Raw genomic sequence first — 13,135 nt, forward strand, 5'->3', positions numbered from 1 at the left:
ATAAATTTTCAACCGTATACATTCCAGGCAAAAAGATTGCATTGGATGAGGGGATGCTAGCTTGGCGAGGGCGTTTGAAATTTCGAGTCTACAATCCTGGAAAACTTACTAAGTACGGCGTTTTAGTCAGGATGGTGTGCGAGTCGAGTTCAGGGTATATTTGCACTCTCAAAATTTATGATGGAAGTGGAATTTCACTCAGAGACACAGTGTTGGAATTACTGAATCCCTACCTTGACCAGGGGTACGCGGTATATATGGATAATTTTTATAACAGTGTAGGTTTGGCTAAGGAGTTGCGTGAGCGCAACACTACTGTTTGTGGAACAATACGGCAAAACAGGGGGGTCCCTAAAGAAGTCGGGGAACGACAGAAAAGTCTGAAAAGAGGAGAAATGACTTTTATTAGAAATGGCGAGGTTCTTCTTCTTTCATGGATGGACAAGAGGGTCATAACAATGATTTCAACAATGCATTCAGCAGAAATGATGGAAGTACCAAAAGGTAGATTTGGAAAACCTGCAATGAAGCCGGAATGTATTGTTGATTATAACCCACACATGCATGGAGTGGATATTGCTGATCAGTACCTTGCAAGGACCCAGTTTTCCGGCTTGATGGAAAAAGGAAGCAACATATTCTTGTTAAATTTCCTCCTGTAAAAAGTAATAGCACCCCCTCAAGAAAGTGTAGAGTGTGCACAAGAAACGAAGTTAGAAATGAAACAATATGGTACTGCAATAAGTGTGGTGTTCCTCTCCACCCTGGAACCTGTGATACCCGATATCACACCCTCAGTATCTACTAGAGGTAAGCACAAAGTATCACGTTTCTAACAGTTATAGTTCAGGAGTAATGGTAAATTGTATTAAGTGATGCATGTTAAGAGGGCCTGGCATTAAAATGGCTGGTCCAGGCATTCAAGTGTCCCGCTGAGAAGCTGGTACCGAACGTGTTAATCCAAAGTTCCACTGCTGTCGATGACTTTATACGGGATGGGCCACAACTCCCCCTTCAACCATGGATGGCGATACAACCAACTTATCAGGAATTCTGTGTGGCACTTGATAGGCTGAAACCTAGGAAAGCACCTGGACCAGGTAACATCCCTCTGGAACTAATTGAAGGTGGAGGCTTACTCCTGAAAACAAGACTCTTTACTCTCATCCTCTCAATTTGGGAAATCCAAAAAGTACCTGGCAATCTCAAAAATGCCAATATCTTTACTATTTTCAAGAAAGGTGACCGTAGTATATGTGACAACTATTGTGTCATTTCTCTGCTATCCATTATAGGTAAATTTCTTGCAAGGATCCTGCTTAGCCATCTGCAAGTCATCTCTGAGAGGGCTCTACCAGAGTCTCAATGTGGTTTCTGAGCCTCCAGAGGTACTGTTGACATGATCTTTTGTGCAAGGCAATTGCAAGAGAAATGCAGAGAACAACAGAAGCCTCTCTATTTTGTGTTTTATGACCTGGAAAAGGCCTTCGGTGGTGTTCCAAGACTTGCTATGTGGGCAGTTCTGAGATGCTTTGGCTGCCCTGAGCATTTTGTGGGCCTGGTGCAAGCACTTCATGATGGTATGACTGGACAGATTCTCCATCAAAACAACTTCTCTGAATCATTCCCAATCACACATGGATAGAAGCAGGATTGGGAACTAGCTCCAACTCTGTTTGCCTTGTATTTGGCAGCCATGCTTTCTGAAACAACACACAACCCCAACGTAGAAATTAAATACCATTTGGATGGTGGCCTATTCAACTTGGCCAGACTTCACTCACGAAGACATACCAGTGTTACTGAACTGCAGTATGCTGATGATACCGCATCACCAGCTCTTATACCTGAGGAACTGCAACAGTCAGTCAACAGTTTCAAGGATGCATGCGACCTTTTTGGCCTCACCATCAACGCCAAAAGAACCAAAGTACTTGCTCAGCCTGTACCAGGGACTAAAATTCCAGAATTTAACATTACCATCTCAAACACCAAATTAGAACAAGTAGACCACTTCACTTACTTTGGGAGTATCTTGTCAAAGAGCTGTACTTCAGAACAGGATGTGGAAAACAGGCTTCGTGCTACCCAAGTGGCCTTTCGCCGACTATCACACAGAGTCTTCAAGAATAAAAACCTTACAATTTGCACAAAACTAATGGCGTACCAGGCTGTAGTCATCTCTACACTTCTCTATGGGTGCGAAACGTGGACCTTATACCGCCGTGACATCAAAAAGCTGGAGCACTTTCATAAGCAAAAATTATGCTTCATGATGAACATCAAGTGGGAAAAACTACGTCTATAATGATGAAGATCTTGAGAAAGCATGGGCTAAGATTGTAGAAGCATTGGTCGTTGGCCATCACCTCAGATGGGCAGGACATGTGCGCCGTATGAATGACACCAGACTACCACGCCAGATTCTCTATGGTGAACTTAGCTCCGGTTCAAGACCACGGGGTGCCCCCCTGCGATGTTTCAAAGACCAACTGAAACAAACCTTAAAGATGGCAGAAATAAACCCACAAACTTGGGAAACACTTGCCAAGGACCGTTTACTTTGGCGGCAAAGTGTCTGCGCCTCAGTTCAACACTTCGAACAAGAACGCCGCAAACATGAAGATATGAAGCGACAGGAATGCAAACTTCGCCAAACCCAGCCAAGATCTCCCCCGTCCCTCAGCTGCGCGATGTGTGGACGTATGTTCTATGCAAGTATTGGCCTGTACAGTCATCGGAAGTTTAAACATTAACTGCTGTGAAATGAACTGAGCTATTAGCCAGGAAATCTGTATACTTGGAAAGGAGTAACTGCCGACACACACATAATATCAATGAATAAACAATTATTAATGGTACATTAGGAAACAACTATCACATAAAATATTCAATATTAAGATGACGTTAAATGAGTATCACTTCTTAAATAAACTCAAGATCTTCAAATCTTATAAATTTTCTTTTTCTTTCCTTCCCTAAATGATTAAATACTGTAATTTAATTAACAGAAAGTATACTGACAAGGCATATTTAACCATAATACTATTTTAACCCTTTCTGCTCGTGTGTCGACCTGAGGTCAACAACCGTCACTTAGCGTTATAGCTCGTGTGTCGACCCTGAGTCGACACAATGTTTCGCCGCTTGTTCCTAGGTTATCTGGCAAGCCAGGACTTTTGTACTTCGTTTCGTAAGTGCTGGTCCCTTCCGGAAACCGAAATAAACCAAACAGGAGTGTTTAAGTTTATCTTTGCTCTGCAAAATTGCTCCGTTTCCTTGACAATGGAAAGCAGTCGCGTGAAGCAACATGGCGGCGCACAGTCTGACTGAAGCTGAGATTCTTGAGTCTATTTCGGCTGATTTTGTTGATAGTGACCATGAAAGTGACGAAAATTTTGAATCTGGCGATGAAAGTGATATATCCATTACTGATTCAAGTGATGATATCGATATCAGTGTCGCAAGAAATCATAGAGGAGGTGGTAGTATTATGACTTGTCCCGGTCCCAATCATACAGTGCTGACTTCAAATATACCTTGGAGATCGTGGAGAATTGGTGATGCAGGATTACCCAAATTTCCTTACAAGTTAGTCAGTGGATTCATAAGTTGTGGCAATAGACCTAAAATAGAACTAGAGTACTGGCAGCTATTTTTTACTGATCAGTTGCTAACCTCCATTGTCCATGAGACAAACAAATCTGCCGAAATGAAAATACAGCAAAATACTCCACTTCAGAAGAGATCTATCTGGTTTTCTTCGAAAGCTGTAACTTTAGAAGAGCTGAAGGCATTTGTTGGTGTAATTATCAACATGGGGATGAACAGTAAGGCAGAAATGCAGGATTATTTTAGTGAAGACTGGTTGGATAAGCAGGTTTTCTACAAAGATGTGTTCTCTAGAGACAGATTTCTACAGATAATCTGAAATTTTTCTTTCCCTGATGCTGACAGGGCAGGCCCACAATCTAGAGGCTTGAAGGTCAGAAATATAGTGTCGTACCTGGACATGAAATTCAGGGAACACTTCATTCCAGGAAAGAATCTGAGTGTTGATGAAAGCGCTGTAGGCTTCAAGGGTCATGTCGTGTTCAAGTGTTACAATAAGCAGAAACCAACAAAGTGGGGACTCCGTATTTATGTACGGTCAGACTCGAGTACCGGATATGTATGTGCTATTGAATCAGACAATCACTTGTCAGACAAGATTTACCCTTCACTTGCAGGATAGTTATTCATCTGGTTACAAAAGTTTTGCAAGCCACCAACGAAACTGGGTTTCATGTCTTTATGGAGTGGTTCTATACCAGTTACGATCTTGCAGCTGAGCTACTGAAACTAAAGGTCCATATTACAGGCACTGTAATGGTAAATAGGAGAGGTCTGCCATTACAAGTGAGAAAAGCCGCAACAAAGAGAATGTAACAACATGACATTACTGCACACCAAACAGATAACACTTCTTGCTTGGTTTGGAAGGACAAGCGAATTACTGCTATGCTGTCCACTTTCTATGACAATTCCACTCAGCCTGTGCAAAGAATAAGACGTCAAGGTGCCGAGGAAACTGTAGAGAAACCTACTGTCGTATGTGCTTATAATCAATACATGGGGGGGGGGCGTTGATCTTTCTGACCACTGTGCTAGCTCATACCCATTCACACGTAAATCAGTGAAGTGGTGGAGAAAAATGTTCCTCTGGCTTCTGGAGATCACAACAGTGAATGCTTCCTACTCTTCAAAGAAGGTAACAATGGAATCACCCATCTGAAGTTCAGGAAAAACTTGGTAAGACAACTTGTAGGAAATGTGCAGAATACACAGAGCAGGAAAAGGGGAGGACCTTCCTCAGTAGATAAAGAAGTGAGGCTGAATGGCAAGCTACACCTGCTGTACCCCCATCCTGAATGAAAAACTACGGATTGCAAAGTTTGCAGTGACAGGAAAGTTGTTGGAGGGAGGAGAGACAGTCCACTTCTGTAAAACCTGTGAGAAGCAACCAGGGCTCCATCCAGGCATTTGCTTTGAACGTTTCCACACACTCAAGGCATACCGTTAAGAAAGTGAAAAACATTATTTTGTGCATTGTAAATACCATTAATTAATTAATTTTGTAGTTCCTTCCTGTATATATTGTTACAACCAGTACTTAATACAAGGTTCTAAAATATCAAGAATGCTGACAGAAATAAATACGAGTGGGGAGAAATCAGGAGTTACAAATAATTCGAGTGGAAAGGGTTAAATATTTTTTATAAGTTTACCACTGGAGAGAAGACTTCTGTCCATGGCAAAACAGTGATGGCATTCTCACTTGGGCAGAGGACAGTGAAGCACTGGGTTCTTGTGGCACACATCATGGAAGAGTTAATCATTGGACTTGACTTTCTGAATGAACAAAAAATCATCCTGGACGTGAGCTCCAACACACTTCGGTATGGGGATGAAGAAATAGCCGTGACTGGCGTGGGAAGGCACTGCTTTACACCACGTGAAGTTGCAAGATGACCTAACCATCATAGCTAGGACCAAGGCGGACACAGCTGTGGATGTGTACGGAGATGCTGGTAGTTTGACACTCATTGTGGAAACTAAGTACTAAAACATTAAAATGAAGAGACTACTGATCACCAAGACACTGGTCAAACCCTTCTGTCCAACTTGAACGATTATATCAATGCTGTCCACCACGGCAGAGCAATCAGGGTTTGTGAGCCTAGTATATGGAATGGCCACTGTGAAGCTATTGATTCGGACTGCCCACTGCAACCAGACATACGAGTAAGAACAAGGCCGAAAATGCCAGAGAGCTTACGAAGGATGTTTGAGGCATCCAGCGACCACCTAGTATGCGGGTAACAAGAAGCTAGAAGGCCAACTGCTCAAGTATCAGGATGTCTTCTCACAGGACAGCAATGACTTCAGCAGGGTGAAACTCATCCATCATAGGATTGATGTGGGTGACTGCGCACAGATCACAGCTCTGTTCTGACGAGTTCCGCCAGCAAAGCAACATGAAATGGACTAGATGCTCAAAGAAATGAAGGGGGAGCAAGCAACAGAACCCTCAGAAAGCCACTGGAGCTTCCCGGTAGTCTAAGTAAAGAAGAAGGACAGCTCTACTCAATTCTGAGTCTACTACAGGAGAGTGAATATCACGAAGAAAGACAGCTATCCACTACCTCTGACTGATAACACTCTGGATACAATATCAGAATTGAACAACACTGATCTGAAGAGTGGTTATCGGCAAGTGGCAATTCATCTTCAAGACAGAAAGAAGACAAAATTCTTGGTTTGATGTGTTTTCTAGTAATTCAAGGTCAAGCAATTTGCATTGTGCAACGCTCTTGTGAGAGGTTGATGGAGTCTGTGCTGAGACGATTGCAGTGAAAGATGTGCTTGATTTATCTGGATGATGTCATTCTGGGAAGCACCTCAAGAACTTGAATGAGATTTTTGGAAAACTGAGAATAGCCCAGTTGAAGTTAACCTGAAGAAATGCCAGGCTCTTCAAGAAGGAAGCAGAGTACCTTGGCCATATTGTCTCTGAGGAAGAAGGCTGGACTGATCCAGAGAAAACTATGGTGGTGAGGAAGTGGTCAGTACCCAAGGTCAAGTCCCAGCTTTGAAGTTTCCTGGACCTCTGCACCTACTAATCTATCTGTCAGAGGATTTGTCAACATTATAAGATGATGCAACAGTTTGACAAAATGCAACAAGTGTGCAGCAAGCAAGGGACCAGACCAGAAACGTAAAGGTTGAACGAAGACTTAAAATGTTGCGTGTCGCTTGAGAAAGTGGCAACTGATGTGACTGTACCATTCCACATTTATTTTTTATAACAACCTGCTTTAAGTCGCACAGACTAAGATAGGTCTTATGGTGACGATGGGATAGGAAAGGCCTAGGAGTGGGAAGGAATCAGCCTGGCCTTAATTAAGGTACAGTCCCAGCATTTGCCTATTGTGAAAATGGGAAACCATCTTCAGGGCTGCCGACAGTGGGGCTCGAACCCACTATCTCCTGGACGCAAGCTCACAGCTGCACATCCCAAACAGCACGGCCAACTCGCCCAGTACCGTTCCTTAACAGTGACACGGGAAATTGGTACATACTTATTACTGACCTACCTCATGAAGTGGCCCCGGAGGCATACATGCTACTGAACCAAGATGCAACTATGGTAACGGAAACCCTCCAGAATGAGTTTGTCAACAAATATGGTGTATTAAGAGAAAAGAATTTCATATTGTTCCATATTGAAGTAAGTTCACTAATAAGTTAAAATAAAGTATAAAATGGTTCAACCTTTCAATACTATTTCAATTTCAATACTAGAAATGTAAGTTTACATTCCTATTTAATTAAAATTGGTACCGGTTTCAAACAGTGTTTTAGGCCATCATCAGCCGATCTCAGATAGGTGTAAAACAATGCACAGATAAATAAATTGCAGAAGTATAAAGAATTCTGTAGGTTGCTGATAGTGAAGCACTAAAATCTTTAGAGAGTACTGTGCGTTGAAAGATGCAGAAGTAAAAATATGAAGTTTAGATGATACTGTTGGATCCAGTTTATAAAGCACTGTAACACATGTATTTATCAGCTGCAGTTTGTAAGGCATTGTACAATTTTAAGGATACTGTGTGCCAATCACGAACATTAGTAAGACATAAGTGTTAGAGAGCACTGTACGGGAAGTAGTCCATAATCAAATACGTATCCAAATATAGTACTGAGCAAATTCTTGAAGAGTTCAATTGAAGTTTATGAGACACTGTATAATTTTAGGGAATAGCACTGCCCGTTGATAGATCCAAAATTTATGAATAAGTCACCAATCAAATACGCAAATGTACAACGGAGCAAGTTCTCGAAGGGTATATCAGCACTGTGCTTCTAAAAGTCTCTAAGTTAGATGTGTTAGAGAGCACTGTGTGTGAAGAAGTCCAGAATCAAATACGTATCTAAATGTAGCATGGAGTAAATTCTTGAAGAGTTCAGTTGCAGTCCATGAGGCACTGTATAATTTTAGGAATTACCACTGCGATAGATCCAAAAATTATGAAGAATGTCGCAGATCAAATATATAAATGTATAACGGAGCAAGTTCTTGAAGAGTAGATCAGCACTGTGCTTCCAAACGTTTCGTAAGTTACTGTAGATCAATGAAGTTATTAAACATTTTTGACATCCAACCAAATTTCTCTCTCCATTCTTTTGATATTGCAAACATGTACCCCAGTATTCCAATTTCCAAATTACTATCCATAACTGATAACAACTTAAATAAATAGTCATCTAAGTAAATTATAAATTAAGGACTTCATGTCGATATTAAAATTAGTAATCATACATTACACACACACACACATACATACATACATACATCATCATTATAGACTGTTATACCTTTCAGCGTTCAGTCTGCAAGCCTCTGTGAATTTACTACACGTCGCCACAATCCTCGATTTGCAACTAGTGTTCTGGCCTCATTTAGTTCTATACCTCTTATCTTTAAATCGTTACAAACTGAGTCTAACCATCGTCGTCTTGGTCTACCTCTACTTCTCTTACCCTCCATAGCAATACTATTCGTGCAATCGCCTAATTTAACGGTTACAATAAACCCTTTATAGAACAGATTATCAACAAATTCAGACACCGACCTAAGACCAATCTTACTAAAGAAAAATCTAAAGACGTCACTTCTTCCACCTTTACTTTCAACAAAGATGTCTACAAAATCACCAATCTCTTCAGTAAACATAACGTAAAAATTTCTTTCAGAACAAATAACAGGAACTCTGAAATTCTGCACAATTCTCCATCAGTTAACATGTCCAATACTTTCTTAAAGTCCGGAATCTACAGATTCAAATGCAATGACTGCAATTCCTCATACGTCGGGCAAACAGGACGCAGTTTCACCACTAGATATTCAGAGCACGTCAACGCTATAAGATACAATAGGTTTTCAGCAATAGGTCAACACATCTCTGACTCCAACCACAAGTTTACTGACACTGAACACAATTTAGAGATCCTTCAAATGGCCAATAAAGGGCCTCTCATGAACATAATCGAAAATTGTTTCATCCATTTTGATCAATACTTTAATCCTAACTTCAACTTAAACGAAATCTCTGACAAGCCTAATATCGATTTCTTAATTAACTTGTTTAAAAATATCAGATTTCCAAACACTAGCGCTATCTTTCAAGCCATGTGCAATCCACATCCCTGTCACTCGCACCACTACCTCATCCCTCTGCCCCACTATAGCCCTACTCCTCAGCTTTAGCTCCTTTTCCTCCTTCCTCTCCCCTCACTCTCCCTTCCCTTCCGCTACTCGGCCTCCATTATTGCTCTCTTCATTAGCCCAGCTCCCCTCCTTTCAACATCTATGCCATACGCTACTCAAGGTGAGTTCGCCTCCTTTCCCTTATATTTCTTTTGGCTATGTACATTTATATCACGCCTAATTTGGCTTTCAATCTTTTTGTCAGGTCTCCACGTTTCCATACTGAACTGGGAAACGTGACGTTAATTCAAATTATGATCTTCACAAGACCACATTGTTGGCTTCAAAACCACCTGAATTAAGCCTGTTAATTACAGGAACTTAAGAGAACAAGATTATTCTTCCCACTGATAAAATATGAGGCCTTATGATTTATGCACTTCAAGCTGGACTACATCATTTCAACTGGTTATAATCTAACAGTGACTTTATAGGTGCTGTCATATGTTTTAGATGGTTATACGCACCATACCCTCATCATTTTAATGTTTCATTTAAAATTGGCCTTAGTTGGTGCATTTAAATGTTGTACATAGATACGCCTTATGTTCTACAAACCTCAAGCTGGACTACTTTCTCGTGTATCATACCCTAACTATTGTTACCTTCTCTGTTTTGATTTCATTGTTATAACTTTTGACAATTTAGCTTTCAACATTAATCCTTGTATTTGCTGTCATATGTTTTATATTACAACTAGTCATAGTTTAACATTTGTCTTGTAGGTGCTATCGTGTGTTATATATTGCTATTCGGTAAGTTGCATTTTGCTCAATTGATTTGTTGGCTGATGATGACGCGCATTGAGTGTCGAAACTAGTACCAACCTTCTCTAGACGTTATGTGATATATATTCACATCAAACATTCATGGTATTGAAAAGGTGGACCTTTAACATTTTCATTCAATATAAATGACACTCAAAATAAAATAGACATCTTAATAAACCAATAGAATATTTTTAAAACAAGACGGTAATGTTAACTGATCTAAAACCTGCTATATAACAACAACAACAACAACAACAATAATAATAATAATAATAATAATACAAAAGTAAAACATGTTTACTTTTTTACACATGGAACACACAATATTCAATTTATAAATTCAACTAAATCTCCTATATACCGAAAATAGTCACAAGTTACTGAACTGGTGATAGATTTGTACAACGGAATTTATCTACAATATCAAACATGTTTAAGTACTGAACCACCACACTCTCGTATACAACCCACTTTAAAAATGAAGGAAACAAAACATATACTTACAAGGCTTTCATCACTCATTTCATTCTTGTAACTATGTTCTCTTTGCACCATCATAAGTCGGCCACTGATGTTTAACATAATGCTCTCGACTTCCTTTGGGACGTGCCTCCCGGTTTCTGTCCGTAGCGATGTTAATGTCACCGACACAACACACGCAGGGTGGACGCATAATGCACTGATATCCACACTTTGGAGCTTCAACACCTCAACTGAGCCAACTATTTACAACAATAACATCAGAAATGCACTTAGTATAAGTAAACTATTACAAACAGACATGTTCATCCTGCTAAGTAAAATATCCTGGATATTTTCATTATCCTTTCTTTGTCACTGCTAATCTTCATCACAGAATTAATCAAACATATTTTGAACACAATATATGTTAGCCTACTTCTAAAATTGTCAGTCTAATATTGTACATTTTTAAGATACTGGTGTTAATGGTAGTGGAAACGTGACTCCATAAACAAGTAAAATCTTTGATGTAGCTCACCATTATTTTCAACATTTTTTAAGGAAACTTTAACCCTGTATGAATTTTTTGGATCAAAAAAACCACCATAAAACATTATAATATTTTGCTGATCCTTAAACAGACATAATGTACATGAAACAGACTTATTAGTTTATAAGGCCATGTCAAGTAGGTATAATACATGCCAAAGAGATGTCAAGTACAGAAAAAAATGGCCCATGGACACCAGTGTGAACAGACCCCATTAATTTACTATTTCACATCCAGTCCTCTCGAAACTGAGCTGTGGTGGCCTCAGTCATTCTTGCTCTGTTGGTGGGATCCTTTTTACAATTTTATTTTCACAATTCACTTTTAAATATCACACTGATACAGGAAGGTCTTACAGCAAAGATGAGGTAGGACAGAACTAGGACTGTGAAGAAAGTGACTGTGGCCTCTGGTGTGAAAATGGAAAACCACGTAAAACCATCTTCAGGGATGTTAACAGTGAGGTTTGAACTCATTATCTCCCAAATGCTAGCTCACAGCTGTGTGGTTGGATCTGAACCCTATCTTAGATCCAGCGAACAGAACGAGAATGACCAAGGTCACCACAGTTGGCTATAGTCTCAGGCCTCTAGTTCATTTCCTTGCCAACAAAACAAGTATGACCAAGGCCACCAGTCAATTGGGAGAGCATCACACACAAAATCGGAAGGCTGTGAGTTCGGTTCCCACTTACATCTAGTTGGCCATTTTTGTTCTGTACTTAACATCTCTTCCACATGCACTCTATGTACCAAACACAACCTAATATAATGGAAAGTTTATTTCAAGTATAATGTGGGTGTGAAAGCTAAATATTCAACAGTAGATATACATGTTTTTATGTGACAGTTGAGTGTAGTTAAAACTTAGGAAGTCTGAATAAGTAGGTAATATGACACAGAACATTTTACTATTAGAAAATCTAGCAGCTGTTCATCAGTACTAAAATGTGTTAGTTATATTCAGAAATATATGGAGGTGGAATTCTTCATTTTTGGATTTATTACATAAATAAATGTGTTTCAAATTAAAATTAATTAGTTCAAGGGGTTCGAGGGAAAAAAAAAAAAAAAGTAAAAGTAAAAAGGCCATGATCAGCTTAAAAGGACAAGTCTCAGTGAAAAAATTACATTTCTGGGAGGAGAAGAAAAAAGACTAACCAGCAAACCAGTTACTGCCCAGGGTCCACAGTAGGCCAAACTTGAAAATAAAAAGAAGACTGAATAAAATATGAAAATAGCGTGTGTTCAAGATTGATTGATTGATTGATTGATTGATTGACTGATTGAATAAATAAATAAATAAATAAATAAATAAATAAATAAATAAATAAATAAATAAATAAATCACCACCAATATGCCTTCAGGGTAGTCATCCATGTGGTAAATTGCCTATCAGTTGTTTACCTAGAAATAATTCCAAGAATTTGGAAATTTATTGAACATCTCCATCTGCAAATTATTCCACTCCCTATTCCTAATAAATGCATATTTCCCCTCTTGAATTCCAACTTTATCTTCATATTTCCTACTTTAAAAAATATAATTCAAATCTATTCGCCCACTAATGTCACTCCAATCAAGTAATCTTGGTGAGAGTCACATACACGGGACCCATAGTGTAATTGTGGTCTTACCAGAGACTTATACGCCCTCCCCTTTACATCCTTACTACAATCCTAAATACCCTCATATATGTATGAAGAGATCTGTAACCTTTATTTACAATCCCATTTATCTGATTACCCCAATAATGATCTATCCTTATAATGAAATGAAATGGCATATGGCCTTTATTGCCGGGAGTGTCCGAGAATAAGTTTGGCTCGCCTGATGCAGATCTTTTGATTTGAAGCCCGTAGGTGACCTGTGCGTCATGATGAGGATGAAATGATGATCAAGACAACACATACACCCAGCCCCCCTGCCAGCGAATTTAACCAATTAAGGTTAAAATTCCCGACCCTGCCGGGAATCGAACCCGGGACCCCTGTGACCAAAGGCCAGCACGCTAACCATTTAGCCATGGAGCCGGACTATCCT

The 13,135-nt window shown here is 39.6% G+C and overlaps 1 protein-coding gene across 1 annotated transcript in view; it reads right to left on the bottom strand.

The window, feature by feature from the left end:
- Nucleotides 1–13,135, bottom strand: part of Rich (Guanine nucleotide exchange factor subunit Rich) — a 629,630-nt gene that overhangs the window by 278,438 nt on the left and 338,057 nt on the right. Inside the window, exon 11 of the mRNA XM_067145638.2 lies at nucleotides 10,585–10,802. Within this exon, the coding sequence (XP_067001739.2) occupies nucleotides 10,585–10,802 (218 nt within the window). The remainder of the gene's footprint in view (nucleotides 1–10,584; nucleotides 10,803–13,135) is intronic.

This window comes from Anabrus simplex, chromosome 4 (assembly GCF_040414725.1).
Source record: "Anabrus simplex isolate iqAnaSimp1 chromosome 4, ASM4041472v1, whole genome shotgun sequence".
Taxonomy (NCBI): Eukaryota; Metazoa; Arthropoda; class Insecta; order Orthoptera; family Tettigoniidae; genus Anabrus; species Anabrus simplex.